Genomic DNA, 13830 nt, shown 5'->3' on the forward strand with positions numbered 1-13830 from the left:
CTATCTGCCATTCCGGGCCCGAGAGCGAGAGCTCACCCCCGGGATCCTTGCAAGGCAGGGCTGGCTTAATTTTTGGCGATCAGCCAGTTGCGATTAGTTCACGTTAAACAAACTTGTCCGGGGTTTGCTGGCGGAGGAAGCACAGAGGCGAGGAAGAGATGCTTTTTGGTTCAGCATGCTGGGCCTGCGTGGTCAGGGGGAAGCGCAGGTTCGGCCTTTTCATCTGAACCCTTCCAAATATCCAGGCTGGTGCGTATGGCCTCAGCTACCGAGCAGGGTATATATATTCAATCCGCATTCACACTGTCATCGCCTCCTCTCAATCAAGGCTCTCCACAACGCAAATCTCGTCAACTCAATCAATCCAATTCAACTCAAATACAACTCAAATCGACGTTTTCGTCAATCAAATAAGCAGTTGGATTTGAGTTGTTAGATTTGATAGATTTGCCAAGCCAGATAGAGTAACTGGGCCCCCAAAATGCCCTGCAAAACGCCCCCAACCGCCACGACAGCCACATCTTGCCCTACCCTGTGTAACAACAGGCGCCCACAACAGTTGGATTGTGGGTTCGTTTGCAGGGCAGACAGTTGCATCACCACTTTAGCCAACCAACCAACTGTCAGCCATCATGCCTCCTGCGGACCCCCCTCCTGCAGAACCCCCCGCGGCCCCCCCCGCGGCCCCCCCCGCGGCCTCCCCTGCGGAACCCCCTACTTTTGCGGGGGCTTTCCGGCGCGGGCGGGTGCCCAGCATTGCGCAACAGATCGACGAGTTGGCTGGCGTTGATCTCAAACAGTTATCTCGCGATTCATTTGTCGACTGGCCGAAGGTGGTTCAACGCGGAAAGCAGTACCTCCCAGAGGCGTGGCTTGCAAAGAAGCGACCCCGGAAGTCATGGATTTCTGACCATGGTGTCTTCCTTGTCGATCTGATTGACAACAAGATAAACGCCTCCTGGTGGTGTTGCAAATACTACGATAAAATCTTCAACGTTTTAGCAACAAGCAGTTCGGCCTCCCATCTGAATACCGAATACAACTGTTTTGATTTAATAAAGGAAGATGCTCGCCCACTAGCAAAGCACCAGAGGCGGTCGGTCCTCGCGATGCAGTTGTCAGCTGTCCCGGTCTTGAAGCCGACGGCTGATACAGTTAAGGATTTGCTTCTCTCCTGGATCATTCACAACGACCTCCCCTTTACCGCCATTGAAGATCAATACCTTTGGAAGATTCTGGGACTCTTTAATCAACAGTTCCTCTATAAGTTGATCCCTACAGCTGTAAGTATGGTATAACGATGGGCCGATACTCGGTATCAGGAAGAAAAGGAAGCTCTAAGGAAGACACTTGCATTAACAAAGTATGCTAAACACCTCTCTTTTAATACGTAGACTTCGCCAAACTCTTATACGCTGCTCGGCATTGTTACCTACTTCGTTAATTCGGAATTCTAGCCTTAGATAAGGTTGTTGGGTATAGTTCAACTCTACGGGTCTCACTCTGGCGATGTGCAAGCTGTTGAGATATTGAAGGTCATCTGCAACTTCGGGATAGAGCCAGATGTTGGCTACTTCCAATGCGATAACGTGTCTTCGAACGACACTTGCATCGCCGCCATCCTCCTCGGGATCCAATAGCCCGGGTAACCGTAAGCCGTTGACGAAAAGAAGTAACGACGACTCCGCTATCTCGGCTACATCGTTAATCTCAGTGTAAAAGCCTTTATCGAAGCCAATACTAAGGAATGGAAAGAGGTAGTTAACGATAGGCCGATTGGAAGACTTCATCGCATTATCCACTACATTCGCCGCAGCCTACAACAACGCAAGACATTTAATAAAGCGGCCGAAGTCAAATGTATACCCACCGATGCAATTGACGACTTCAATATACTGCTGTCGAGCTCAGAAGATACAGTTCTACTATAATTAGTAGTTAACAATAACCTAATTCAACTACAGTTAGTAGCGGATAACGATACGTGGTGGAACTCGGTCTTTTTAATGATCAAACGCGCCCTCAGACTCAGGGAGTCAGTTGACTTCTTTTGTACGGCCGAGAGAGATGGTCTCGCCGATTCTCTAAGCAATGAAGACTGGTCGACGTTGACTGAGATACAAACAGTATTGAAGCTATTCGCAATCGTGACCAAGCTGTTGGAAGGAAACGGTTTGACGATGCCCAGCGTCGTTCGCGTAGTCTACTCGCTACTTAATAGCTTGACGGCGGATCTTACTCGGTTTGGCGCCTCCCAGACAGTCAACGCACCCCCCCCCCCTTCCAGAGATCCCAGATACTATAGCGCCGCCTCCTACACCCTCCCAACGAACCTAGCGATAAACCACCTTACCGCGCTACCTCGATAGCTTTGAAGTTGATCATCCAAGTTAACGAACAACAACGTTCTCGCAGGAAGCGGCTAGCAATGAACCAACACCTCCTCCAGCATCATCACTACTATCGGAGGATACAGATGGGTCGCGGTTTATGCGTGCGGGCATTAGAGCCGCTATCGCAAAGCTTGAGGAATACCGCAACCTTCTTGAAGACTCGTCGGCATATTTGTTTGCGATGATCTTAGACCCAAGTCACAAAACCCTCTGGATGAAGAAGAACCTCCAGTCACACCAAGTCGATAGCTGTGTCGCTGCCTTGAAGCAATGCTTCGATGACCAGTACTCTCATCTCGAGGTTTCTTCTATTCCAGAGGCCAGTACAGAAATACCAGAGGACTAGGAGGAGGACAATTTCTTCGCTAGTTTCAACTACAGAGACGACGACACCAGCGATCACGAAGTCGACCGTTACCTCTCCACCCCCGCTGTAACCAGGTGCGATCCACTACAGTGGTGGAAGGCGAACCTTAAGGAATACCCCCGGCTTTCTACGATGGCGTTTAACTATCTCTCTATCCTAGCGATGTCTTTTGAATGCGAACTGTGACGAACCTGTCTCTGGACCCGTCCTGTTAGGGTTCAGTATCGGTCGAAGGTATTCTCTCAAGGGTGCTTAGGTTCGGTGCAGCCAAAGGGTGCACAACAAAGACTTGTCTCAACAGTAGGCTCTCGAGCTTGTAGCGAACTGTAGTTGTGATTGCTAACTGGAGAACTCCCAGAGCTCTCCAGAACGAGTGACTATATACTATCTACATCCTCAGGTACCTCTGTACCTGGATCGAAGAATATTCTCATGATCCTGCGATCCGTCCTGGATCATTAGATCGCTTCTCGATCCAATGATCCACTCCTGATTGGTCACTCCTGGATCGCGGCCAGAGCTCACGATCCAGCTCTCATTGGAGAAGGCCATTCCTTGCTGATTGGCTCGGGGCACTGCCAGCGTGCCCCGCCGGGCCGTCTGCATGCGACCATATCCGTGACACGAACGGATCTTCAGTCGCGCCAAACACACGATAGACCACCAACGACACGCACTTTACGCAGATACAATCAACCTGCTACAATGCTTGAAGAATTGGGCGGGAAACAACAAGATTTGAAGCGCGGGCATTGACAGTTCAGGGGCCAGATGTCGGGCGAGGCAGGGGGGCAGGGGGGCCAGCGGCGCGCGCAGGGGGGCAGGGGGGCCAGCGGCGCGCGCAGGGGGGCCAGTTTCGAGTTGCTTAGTTAAAAAAAAACAAGATTTGATAGATTTCAATTTTATTGCGTTTTTGAACGATTCAGCCCATCGCAAGATCAATTAGTTTGACTGCGTTTTGATAAAGTTGATGGATCTGATCAGGAAGATTAAGGAGAGGGTTGGTGGGGGTTAGGGTTATATGTGGGGATTTGACTGGATTTGACTTAAGCCAACTCAAATACAATCAACTCAAATCTGGTCAAGTTTTGGCCCAATCAACTCAAATAGACCCCCAGAATTGAGTTGATTGGATTGTGGAGAGCCTTGCTCTCAATGCCGTTGAGCCAAACCGGTTGGACAACAATCGAAAGAGGACCGTGTTCAACCCCCCCTCGCGGCGCAAAACCATCGGGTTTTCGTAATCGTCAACCTTCATTTGTCCGCAAACGGAGCTTAACGGCGAGCTTTTTGTACTCTGTTTCGCCTCGTTTTGCTTACTATTGTCAAAAAAGTAGGTTGCCTTGATGGTCTTTTTCTTTTCTTTTGTATCGATATCCCCCTAATTAGTCACTTCTTCCCGTTCTTCGTTGTTAAAGGAAATGGGCTATCCACAATGTGTGTATGCACACTAAAATTTATATGTCTGAAGCTGGTCACTAAGTCATGACAGCGCTTGGTCCCCGATCGCGTGACCACGACCCAAATTAGATACTCAAAACTGGTGATGTTTTCATGGTGTTTGTGTTTGTTGCTCGGCATGAGCTCGCCCGAGGGGGTAGATACTCCATTAGATGCATGACCCCGTTTATCCCTTGCCCGAAACGGTTCGTCACATCGCGCATTTTTATCCCGAGACCCCACCAAAACTTTTCTGCACGCACCAAGGCCAAGCAGCAAGCTCCCACCTTATCGAGGGAACTTCAACGGCCGTTGCCGCATCAATGGCAATGAAGTTTGCAAGGGCGGCATCGGCTAGGGGGCTGCTGAGATGGCAGTCACCATTGGCCCGACCAAGAAGCTGGGTATGCCACTCTTGCCGGAGCAACGTCGCCGCCGTCATGTCCCGGCGTTTCTCATCGGAACCACCACAACCACTACAGCAGCTGCAACCATCACCTACACTAGCTTCACCATTTTCACTAGATGATAAGCCCTACTATGTCACGACGCCTATTTTCTATGTCAATGCCGGTATGTTCCTCGCTAGTCTGCTGCAGATCCAACCACCAACAGCTGCGATGGTGGTGAATTCTGACATGTCTGGCTCCCATCGTAGCGCCGCACATCGGGCACATGTACTCGATGGTGCTGGCCGACGTGTTCAAGCGATGGCAAACCCTGCTGGGCAACCAGGCCTTCTTTTGCACCGGCACCGACGAGCACGGCATGAAGGTGCAGCAGGCCGCCGCCCTCGCCGACATGGACCCCAAGCGACTCTGCGACGAGAACGCCGAGAAGTTCGAGGAGCTGGCAAAGTTCTCCCGCATCGACTACGACCGTTTCATTCGCACCACCGACCGCGACCACGTCCAGGCTGTCGAGCACTTTTGGTTCCTGCTGCGGGAGAAGGGGCTCATTTACGAGACCAAGCACGAGGGCTGGTACAGCGTGAGCGACGAGTGCTTCTACCCGGAGTCGCAGGTCGTTAAGCACCAGGAAAAGTTCACGGGCGTCGTGTACATGGCCTCGGCCGAGACCAAGAACAAGGTGGAGTGGGTCGAAGAGAAGAACTATTGCTTTCGTATGACGGAGCTCAAGGACAGGCTTCTCGACTTCTACGAGAAGAACCCTGGGTGGATCGAGCCGGCATACCGCATGAACGAGGTTGTCGACTGGGTCAAGAACCACTTTGAAGACCTTTCCATCTCCCGACCGGTTCAGCGGTTGAACTGGGGAATCCGGGTTCCCGACGACCCATCACAGACCATCTACGTCTGGGTTGACGCTTTGATCAACTACATCACCGCAGCCGGCTTCCCCGACTGGCCCCCCGGGGAGTCGCACAAGGGTGGCTGGCCTGCCGACGTCCATATCGTCGGTAAGGATATCCTGCGATTCCATTGCGTCTACTGGCCGGCGCTGCTCATGGCCCTGGATCTTCCGCTGCCGAAGAAGGTACTGGTCCATTCGCACTGGACACTGAACAACACAAAAATGTCCAAGTCGGTCGGTAATGTAGTCAATCCGCTGTACGCTATCAACCGGTGGGGGGTCGACACAACCCGCTTCTATCTCCTGGCTGAAGGCGGCATCGCCGACGATGCGAACTACTGCAACGACACCCTGGTGGTCAAGTATAAGAAGTTTCTCCAATGGGGCTTTGGCAACCTGCTTGGGCGCCTCACGAGGCCCAAGGTGTGGAACGTGCGAAAAATAGTAGAGGGCTCGGTCTGCGAGCCCAGTTCCGCGAAGAGATACCCGACCCGACGAAATCTGGCGGAATTTGAGGCCCTGTTGGATGATCTTGCAGCTACCGTTGCCGGGCGGATGCAGAAGCACAACCCTGTGGGCGCCATCCGGAAGATCATGGCGTGTGCTGCTCCGGTGAGTCGGGCTTAGTCTAGTTTTTTGGCTAGCAAGCGTCGTCGCTAATGCGCTTATAGATGAACGAGCTCCTGACTGAGACAGCGCCGTGGTCGCTGGTCAAGTCGCCCAATCTTGCAGACAAAGAGCTCGCGGAACACGTACTATTCCTAGTAGCTGAAGGGTTGCGGCTCTCGGGCATCCTTCTACAGCCATTCCTGCCCGACAAGGCTGCCCAACTGCTTGACATCCTCGGCGTTGCCCAGGACAAGCGGACGTTTGACCACGCCCTCCTCCGGTGTGATCTGGATTATGGAGTCCCGATGGTAGATCCCGGAACCGGCCGTGCTGATGGTCTCTTCCCTCCCTTGATTGAGGACATGGATGTCGAGTTTCACGGGTCTGTGAAGAAGAAGACCAAGAAAGGGACGAGCAAGCGCCCGACTGAGCGGACAACAGAGCAGACAATAGAGGACTAAGGGCTGACGTGTCGCTGCTGCTCGGCATGTCTCCGAAAGGCGACTTGCAGGCATGTGTACGACTAAACGGCGTGTTGTACATGATACTGGCTCTAGATGTGAGATACCCTGTCACTATACTGTACAACGATAGATATATGATCCAAACAACCGTGGGAAAACACAGCATGGTGACGCCTCCCCCCCCCCCCCCCCGGGGTGGGCCAATGCTCAATTACAGCATAACCCCGATAGCGGAACAACTACTACTAAAGGCACAACAAAATCTCATTTGAAACTCACCAAGACCTCAGTGAGAAGGACCGTAGAACCCAACATCGAGCTAGAGAAATGAGACACAACGAGTCCACCGGTATGCCAACTAGTCCACAGCCGGAAACAGACTCAAAAACTAACCCAAACCCCTCACGCAGCCGTCTCGACGACCCGGGTGCTTCTCGTTCCCTATGACGGCCGCCATGTCCCAACCTACCACACCTGGATGGAGGACCCCGTACGCCACTCTCTCCCTCCCCGCTCCCTATCCCAGCTGTCCATCCAACCCGCTCAAACTAACCCCCAACCCCACCCAGGCCATCCAGGAAGCCACCGCCTCCGAGCCTCTCACTCTCGAAGAGGAACACGAGAACCAAGAATCCTGGCGCGCCTCGCACGACAAGCTGACCTTTATCGTCTGCGAGCCCCTACCAACCAGCACCACCACCACCACCAGCAGCAGCAAGGACACGCCCGTCCAGGCCGGCGAGGCTGACAGCCCCGAGCGCATGGTAGGCGACATCAACCTGTTCCTGTACCCCTACGAGGACGAGGGCGAGGACGACGAAGACGAGTATGACGACGACGGGGCACACCCCACCGGAACGCCCACCTTCTGCGTCGGCGAAGTCGACATCATGATCGCGGGGCAGCAGCACCGCGGGAAAGGGCTGGGCCGGGCGGCGGTGCGGGCCTTCCTGCACTACCTGGGGCGCAACGTGGGGCGCATCATGCGGGAGTATGCGGCAGACAAGGACATGATGCCGGACGCGGCGCCGGGGTTGAAGTTGTTGATGGCCAAGATCAACCGGGGCAACGAGGGGAGCCTGGCGCTGTTCCGGAGTCTGGGGTTCGAGCAGGAGGGGGAGGTGAATTACTTTGGGGAGGTGAAGCTCGTGTTTCGGCGGCTGGACACGTTGGCGGCGGAGGAGCCGGAGGGGTACGCAGAACTGGTCTATTCGCGAGAGCAAAGCCAAGACGGAAAACAACAACATGAAGAACAACAATAAACCCAGTTTTTTTCCGTTTCGTGAAAAGCAACGCCATATCGCCCGATCCCAACCAACAGCCCCCAACTTCTTTTACTCTATCCCATACGTCGCCTTGTACTTCTCGAGGATCTCCGCGCTGGTGTTCGACCCCCCGCAAACCACCAGCACCACATTCCTGCTCGCCCACTCCTCATCGCCCAACCCCTTCCCGAGGTGCCGCCTCAAGTCGCCATTATACGCCGTCGCGATCGTCGCACCACAAGCAACCTCGATCAATATCCTCGCATCATCCAAAAACCGCACGCACGCCAGCGCCGCCTCCTTGTCGGTGACGGTCGAGCAGGCCATGCCCTCGTCGCCGACCTTCTGGTACCACTCCCACGTCTTCTCCGACACGCGGCGCGCGCCCAGGCTGGTCGCGATGGACGTGATGCCGGGCAGGGTGACCAGCTCGCCGGCGCGCACGCTGGCGTACAGGCTCTCGGCGCCGACCGTCTCCATGGCGAGGACCTTGGTCCCGCTGCGGGAGCCGAGGCGCTTGGCGTTGCGCTCGAGGCCGTCCATGATGCCGTTGAGCAGACCGCCGCCGCCGACGTTGCAGACGACGGCGTCCAGCCCGCCGCGGCCCGAGTAGCGGCCGCCGACGGCGCCGAAGTCGAGCGCGATCTCGTCGACGAGGGTCGCCGCGCCGGCCCAGATGTCCGGGTGGTCGAAGGGGGGGACATAGACCTTGCGCACGCCGGCCTCGGGCGCGAGGAGCGTCTCGCGCAGGAAGGTGTCGGCCTCGACCCAGCTCGCGCCCGTCTGGATGACCTCGGCGCCGAGCTCGCGCAGCTTGCCGACCATGAAGTCCGAGGTGGCGGTCGGCACCACGATGGTCGCCGGCCGGTTTAGTGTGATGGCTGTTGTTGCGCAGGCGAGTCCCGCGTTGCCGCCTGAGGAGCAGTAGAAGTGTGGTTGTTCGTCTGGGAGGGTGGTGGAGACGGCGGTGAGCATCATGTTGCCAATGCCGCTGATCTGAGGTTAGTACGCTGAGGTAGATGATGGTAGAGATGGAGGCGACTTACCGGGACTTGAAAGAGCCGGATGGTTGGGTATTTTCGAGCTTGAGGAAGATATTGCACCCTGCCGCCCGGGAGAGGGGCGGCGAGAAGATGAGGGGCGTCTCGACCCATGGCTTGGGCGGGTCGGGCGAGAAGGAGCCCATTGTGCTGGTGATGATGGTCTGATGGTGTTGAAGGGATTGGCGATTGCTTGGCAAGCCTGCGTGTAAGTCGCGAGATGTCTAGAACGTCAATCGACCAACGGTCCACGCCGACTCTTATATCAATGCCGGGAGACGGGTCTATCAGGAACCAGTGAACCGTTTGGCATGTAAAGGCCACTTCTTGGCCGTACGACTGGTTTCCGTTCCCTTCCGTTCCCTTCCGCTCACTACCAGCATCCAGCCAGGTACCTGATGATCCCTACTGTTTCGCCTTCCACAAACACCGAGACGTTACCCAAGCATTACAAAACGCAAACTCAACCGTTGGTCTGGTGATGTCGTCTATTACTTGAAAGAAACCAGGACATCCACACCCATGACCGCAGTTGGAGAACAACGCTGGCGTTTATCCCTGCACTGAGACCTGGGGAAACGCCACACGTCAAGGTCTCTTGTTGGCTTCATCCGGAAGGTCAGACTGCCAAGAGGAGTCGCTGCATGCAAGATTTAGGGCGTGGTCGGATCGGGGGATTTTACTTGGTGGAGTCTGGGCCGACGATAAACGACGGTACGTTCCCGGGGCCGAAAACCGGAGGTGCGCTCCTTTGCCGCACTCGGCCCACACCGACTCCAGTATTCCGGGGTACTCGTATATTCCGTGCAGGAAGGTCCGGGAAATCCCTTATTGGGTCGGGTGCCGATGCCGAGCCGACGGGGCGCACGATGCTAGCCGTTGGCGTGTTGTCCAGGCCCAGTTCGTCCTTTGTTGTGGGCACATGACCTAGGGACATGGGATGCGATGAAGTCCAGACCACGACCGCTGGTACGAATACTTTGATGTTGATGAATGTGAATCAGACCGCAGGGCTACAATTCGTGTTGACAACGCGTTTATCAAGGCACGAGGACATGTCTGCTGATGATGTCTGCTGGTGAAACAGAGCTGTTGACCAGAGGGTGGCGGACGGACTTCATAAGATGGCTGGCGGCAATCTCCCAGGGGTAAAACATGTCTCGAGCCTCTGTCATCAATGGTTCGGTCGATCTGGTTATTCGAGGATTGCACCAGCCCAGGCTCTTTCCCCTAGACTTGCCTGGGAGTTCATTATCTGGCTGGCTTCGGACTGTCCTTCTTTTCCAACGGATTGGCAACAAGTCACCCTACCTCGACATCGAGAAGTAGTAACCGCCCCCGAGAATGCTAACTCACTGGCGGTGGTAGGATGGATCAGTAACTGGAGAATTGAGGAAACCTAGAGAAGCTGTTATGCCCTTGGCTTGGGACATATCAATCTGTCCTTGACAGGTGCTTTGTGGGAAGCTTTTTTCGGCGATGAGGCGCGCTTTGTGATGCTGCGGCATTCGCATGTGGAGGAAGTTGGTGGTGATGAAAGGGTGTGACATTAAACCGCAGTAGTTGTAAGGCAGGAGGCGCAGGGCGCCGGGCTAAGTTGTCTCTTCTAGAGTTTGGATTAGGACAGGAGTGATAAGAAGTCGAAAATGATTATAGCATTCGTGCACTTAGTTCTAGTACTAGTGAGTAGGACACCCTGATCAGAAAGAGCCTTGCTGTAGAATGGCGTCAGCTTCGAGTTGCGACTTCCTTCGAGCTGACTTACACGGAACCTGGCAGCCCGAGGAAGGCCACACAGCTAGGTTGGGTTGAGGTCGTCTCTTCCTTCCCTTGACAGTTTCCAGGTCAACAACTCACTCAACACAGTGCCAATGATTCTCGATTCTCCATTCAATGAGAAATTGTATCCAACCGAAGGTTCGATACAAGCAAGTTCCAGTGGATATTCTGCTTCTCATTATCAGTTCACCTACTTCAGGAAACAGGACGTTCGAGACAAGACATCTATCTCCACCACATTTTGCATGGCTGCACTAGTTTTCCTCCGTGACCTTCGACTTCAAGCCTTCGAGTTCTCCTATTTGCATCTTTACTTAAAATTCAGGTGCATAGCAAGGAGCCTGAGATTCATACTCTGCTTCTCAAATCAAGTCGACCGAGAAGTTCTTCCCGCACCTTCCCGCAAAACCTCAAGCACTGTGGGTGCATTGGATTCACCACACCAAGGAAACTTGGTTTTGTTCTTTTCTTTTCATCTCAGTCTTACGCTCCTTACATCCTCAAAAGTGTGCACATTTCACAAAAGATTCCGCTATTTTTGCTTGTTCTCCCACGGCCTCTTAGCATCCTTCCTGGCGAGCTGCCTGGAGTACACCAGATCCCACTCCTCATTTTACACCCACAGCAACATTCCTTTCCAATTGCTCCTCGGTGAGGTAAGTAAAAAAGCGTTTTACCCCTTCAAATCGATCCTCAATGCTGTCATTGGCAGTTCTTGGTTGCATCAAAGTTATCCACCCAAAGAGGTCACCACCTCGGGTCAATGAGGACTCTTGTTGACGCTCTCTTTCATTCATACCTAGGCACATCTCTTATTCCATTAGAAACAGTGGCATGTCATTATTGCAGAGAACGATATGACCAAAGAAATCCACATCTCGCAGCGGAATTGCGATACAGCCTAAACCCATCCCTGATCACCCTCAGGATGGCAACTCAACCGAACCCATTCCACCTTGCCCTCGGTATTTCCAACCGTCGCACTCTGGCCGAGATCGAAGCTGCTACCATTGCCTCCAATGGCTTCAAGAGGCTCCAGAGAGAGGTGGTTCCACCTGGCCCCGACCTTTCAAGAGTCTCAACATGGTTGTCTCACCAGGACCTGCACCTAGGCGAGGAGTATTTCGTCGATGTAGATGAACCCAAGACGCCTCGGTCAAACCGACACAGCCCCATCTTCATCTCGGATAATGACAACGAGTCAACGGGCCAGCTGTGTGGCCGCACTGTACGCGCTGACACGACCGTGAGGCCAGCCCATGGAGTCCCGCCCTACACCCCCCCTTCGTCTCGGAATTTCTCATCTAAAGGGTTCAAGCGTAAGGTGTCCGACCTGGACGACGACGTCGAGGATGTCATTGTTGTGCAGCCGCCCCCCAGCGTTCGGACACGTCGACCACGGCCGACTCCCGTTATCGACTTGACCAAGGGTGACCCCCCAAGGCGTACAAGGTCCTTTATGGGACACAGGGACGACGATGTCATGATTATCGACCCTTCGGCGGCTGAAATGCGTCGTGGGCTGCAGAGTTTACTCCGAGGGACGGCCGAGGGCTCTGGTATACCGCCGGAGAAGCGGTCGAGACCGACACACTCGGAACCGGTTCTTGCCGTTGAAGATCCAGGGCGACGGGCCGCTGAAGAGGTCCTGCGCGAGTCGGCAAACAGGAATGAGACCGTGGCCTTGCTCCAGAGCGTCGAGTCGGTGACCCATTTCTTCACATTAGCAACAGAGACCCGGGACAAGATATACCGTCACCTACTCGTTTCGCCCAGACCTATTCACGTCCAGCATCTTTGGACGGGCCTTGCTCGCCGCTCCACCCGCCGCGGGGGGCGTGGTGACGGCATCGGGGCCACCAATATTGACACCGGGATTCTGACTGCGTGCCGCCGCGCTGCTGTGGAGGGTACTCGCATCCTCTATTCGGAGAACACCTTTCTCTACCTGTTGCGAGATCCCGAGGTTGTCGAAGTTGCTAATGGAGGCGGCCGGCGAAGCAAGCGGGTCGCCAATCGCAGGGAGCAAGACAGCCGTAGCATCAATCTTGCCAAGTATGGTCATCTCATCCGGCTCATGACCATCGAACTGGAGTCGAACCGCACAGCCACTTCATACGAGAAGCTCATGAGCGCCGCGCTCGAAACTCTCGCGCCGAATGGTGAAGAATCGCTTCCGTCTCCGCCCCGTCCGCTCTGCAGCTCTATCCACCTACACACGCTGACCATTACTATCTCGCCGTTGATCGAGCCCAGCCACCGCATCGTGCGCGCCCCAGGCCCCGGGAACCAGGACTCAGTAATCCGCGAGGGCCGCTTCCTCAGTATGGTGGGCTTCTTCAGCCGGGGCGCGCCAGTGCTTAAGGCTCTTCAACGTCTCGACGTCGATTTCCTGCGCATCAACGTACATGTCAACTCGGACCTCAAAGACGACCGTCCCGGCACAGCCAGCCCCTGGGTCGACCTAGCCATAGACGGCGTCGACGATTCGGACGACGATTCGCACGACGAGTCGGACGCCTCCTCCGACGGGCCCCGACAGCCCAGGAGACGTCACCTGGAGACAACGATTGACCTGCGCTACCTGCCCCGGCACATGGAGGCACTCAGGCAACAGCCCGGTCCCTTGGGCCGGCTCTGGGAAAACGACGTGCTGATGCAGGAGAAGCTCCAGGAGAAGGGCGCCGAGGCGAAAAAGACCATGGCGAATCTGCGCCGGCACCTCGAGGACGCGTGTCTCCGGCCGGACTTTGCGATGCGCGGCATCTGGGAGGACCACGGGGCTGCCGAGCGGAGGCGTCGGGAGCAGCGAGCCAAGGAGGACGCGCGGTTCGATGCGGATGCGTATGATGAGACTGGGGACGAGGACGGGGAGGAGGATAGCGAGGATGAGGACAGGGCTGCGAGAAGGATGAAGTCGCTGATTATTTCGATTGATCGGGTCGGCAATGAGTTGCGGGCGTATCGTGCTTGAGGGCAGGGAGGGCGGCGTTACGCTGGGAGGTAGGGGGTTGACTAAAACGGGGTTTGCTGGACGGCGTTTGGGGGTCGATTATGCTGGGAGGGGGGTATTCTTGACATTTGCGATGGCATTCGCGTTGGCGTTGAGCAACGGATGATATACGGGATCTTCCACCGAGATAGATATCACACAGATTC

The 13830-nt window shown here is 55.0% G+C and overlaps 5 protein-coding genes across 5 annotated transcripts; 4 read left to right on the forward strand and 1 right to left on the reverse strand.

The window, feature by feature from the left end:
• Positions 1-2432: 2432 nt before the first annotated feature.
• Positions 2433-3021, forward strand: B0H64DRAFT_390900 (uncharacterized protein). The gene has a single exon (XM_062803434.1). The coding sequence runs from the start codon at positions 2491-2493 to the stop codon at positions 2737-2739; it is 249 nt and encodes an 82-aa protein (XP_062660491.1). The 5' UTR covers positions 2433-2490; the 3' UTR covers positions 2740-3021.
• A 1434-nt stretch (positions 3022-4455) lies between these two features.
• Positions 4456-6813, forward strand: B0H64DRAFT_390903 (tRNA synthetases class I (M)-domain-containing protein). The gene is made up of 3 exons (XM_062803435.1): positions 4456-4773; positions 4859-6126; positions 6186-6813. The coding sequence occupies exons 1-3, from the start codon at positions 4524-4526 to the stop codon at positions 6582-6584; spliced, it is 1917 nt and encodes a 638-aa protein (XP_062660492.1). The 5' UTR covers positions 4456-4523; the 3' UTR covers positions 6585-6813.
• On the forward strand, positions 6780-7885 carry B0H64DRAFT_115063 (GNAT domain-containing protein). Its single transcript, XM_062797852.1, has 3 exons — positions 6780-6936; positions 6998-7077; positions 7157-7885. The coding sequence occupies exons 1-3, from the start codon at positions 6915-6917 to the stop codon at positions 7847-7849; spliced, it is 795 nt and encodes a 264-aa protein (XP_062660493.1). The 5' UTR covers positions 6780-6914; the 3' UTR covers positions 7850-7885.
• A 36-nt stretch (positions 7886-7921) lies between these two features.
• B0H64DRAFT_440462 (tryptophan synthase beta subunit-like PLP-dependent enzyme) lies at positions 7922-9038 on the reverse strand (the record flags this gene model as incomplete). Its single annotated transcript, XM_062806489.1, has 2 exons — positions 7922-8843; positions 8899-9038. The coding sequence occupies 2 exons, from the start codon at positions 9036-9038 to the stop codon at positions 7922-7924; spliced, it is 1062 nt and encodes a 353-aa protein (XP_062660494.1).
• Positions 9039-11378: 2340 nt separating this feature from the next.
• B0H64DRAFT_390907 (uncharacterized protein) lies at positions 11379-13821 on the forward strand. Its single transcript, XM_062803436.1, has one exon. It carries the CDS (start codon positions 11435-11437, stop codon positions 13643-13645), a length of 2211 nt encoding a protein of 736 aa, XP_062660495.1. The 5' UTR covers positions 11379-11434; the 3' UTR covers positions 13646-13821.
• Positions 13822-13830: the final 9 nt, after the last annotated feature.

Source organism: Chaetomium fimeti, assembly GCF_033439085.1.
Source record: "Chaetomium fimeti strain CBS 168.71 chromosome Unknown B0H64scaffold_3, whole genome shotgun sequence".
NCBI lineage: Eukaryota > Fungi > Ascomycota > Sordariomycetes > Sordariales > Chaetomiaceae > Chaetomium > Chaetomium fimeti.

Coding starts and splice junctions, on each gene's coding strand:
- B0H64DRAFT_390900 (XM_062803434.1), top strand. CDS start 2,491: ATGCGTGCGGGCATTAGAGCCGCTATCGCAAAGCTTGAGGAATACCGC.
- B0H64DRAFT_390903 (XM_062803435.1), top strand. CDS start 4,524: ATGGCAATGAAGTTTGCAAGGGCGGCATCGGCTAGGGGGCTGCTGAGA. Junction 4,774..4,858: donor TATTTTCTATGTCAATGCCG/GTATGTTCCTCG, acceptor CTCCCATCGTAG/CGCCGCACATCGGGCACATG. Junction 6,127..6,185: donor TCATGGCGTGTGCTGCTCCG/GTGAGTCGGGCT, acceptor ATGCGCTTATAG/ATGAACGAGCTCCTGACTGA.
- B0H64DRAFT_115063 (XM_062797852.1), top strand. CDS start 6,915: ATGAGACACAACGAGTCCACCG. Junction 6,937..6,997: donor GAGACACAACGAGTCCACCG/GTATGCCAACTA, acceptor CCCCTCACGCAG/CCGTCTCGACGACCCGGGTG. Junction 7,078..7,156: donor ACACCTGGATGGAGGACCCC/GTACGCCACTCT, acceptor AACCCCACCCAG/GCCATCCAGGAAGCCACCGC.
- B0H64DRAFT_390907 (XM_062803436.1), top strand. CDS start 11,435: ATGAGGACTCTTGTTGACGCTCTCTTTCATTCATACCTAGGCACATCT.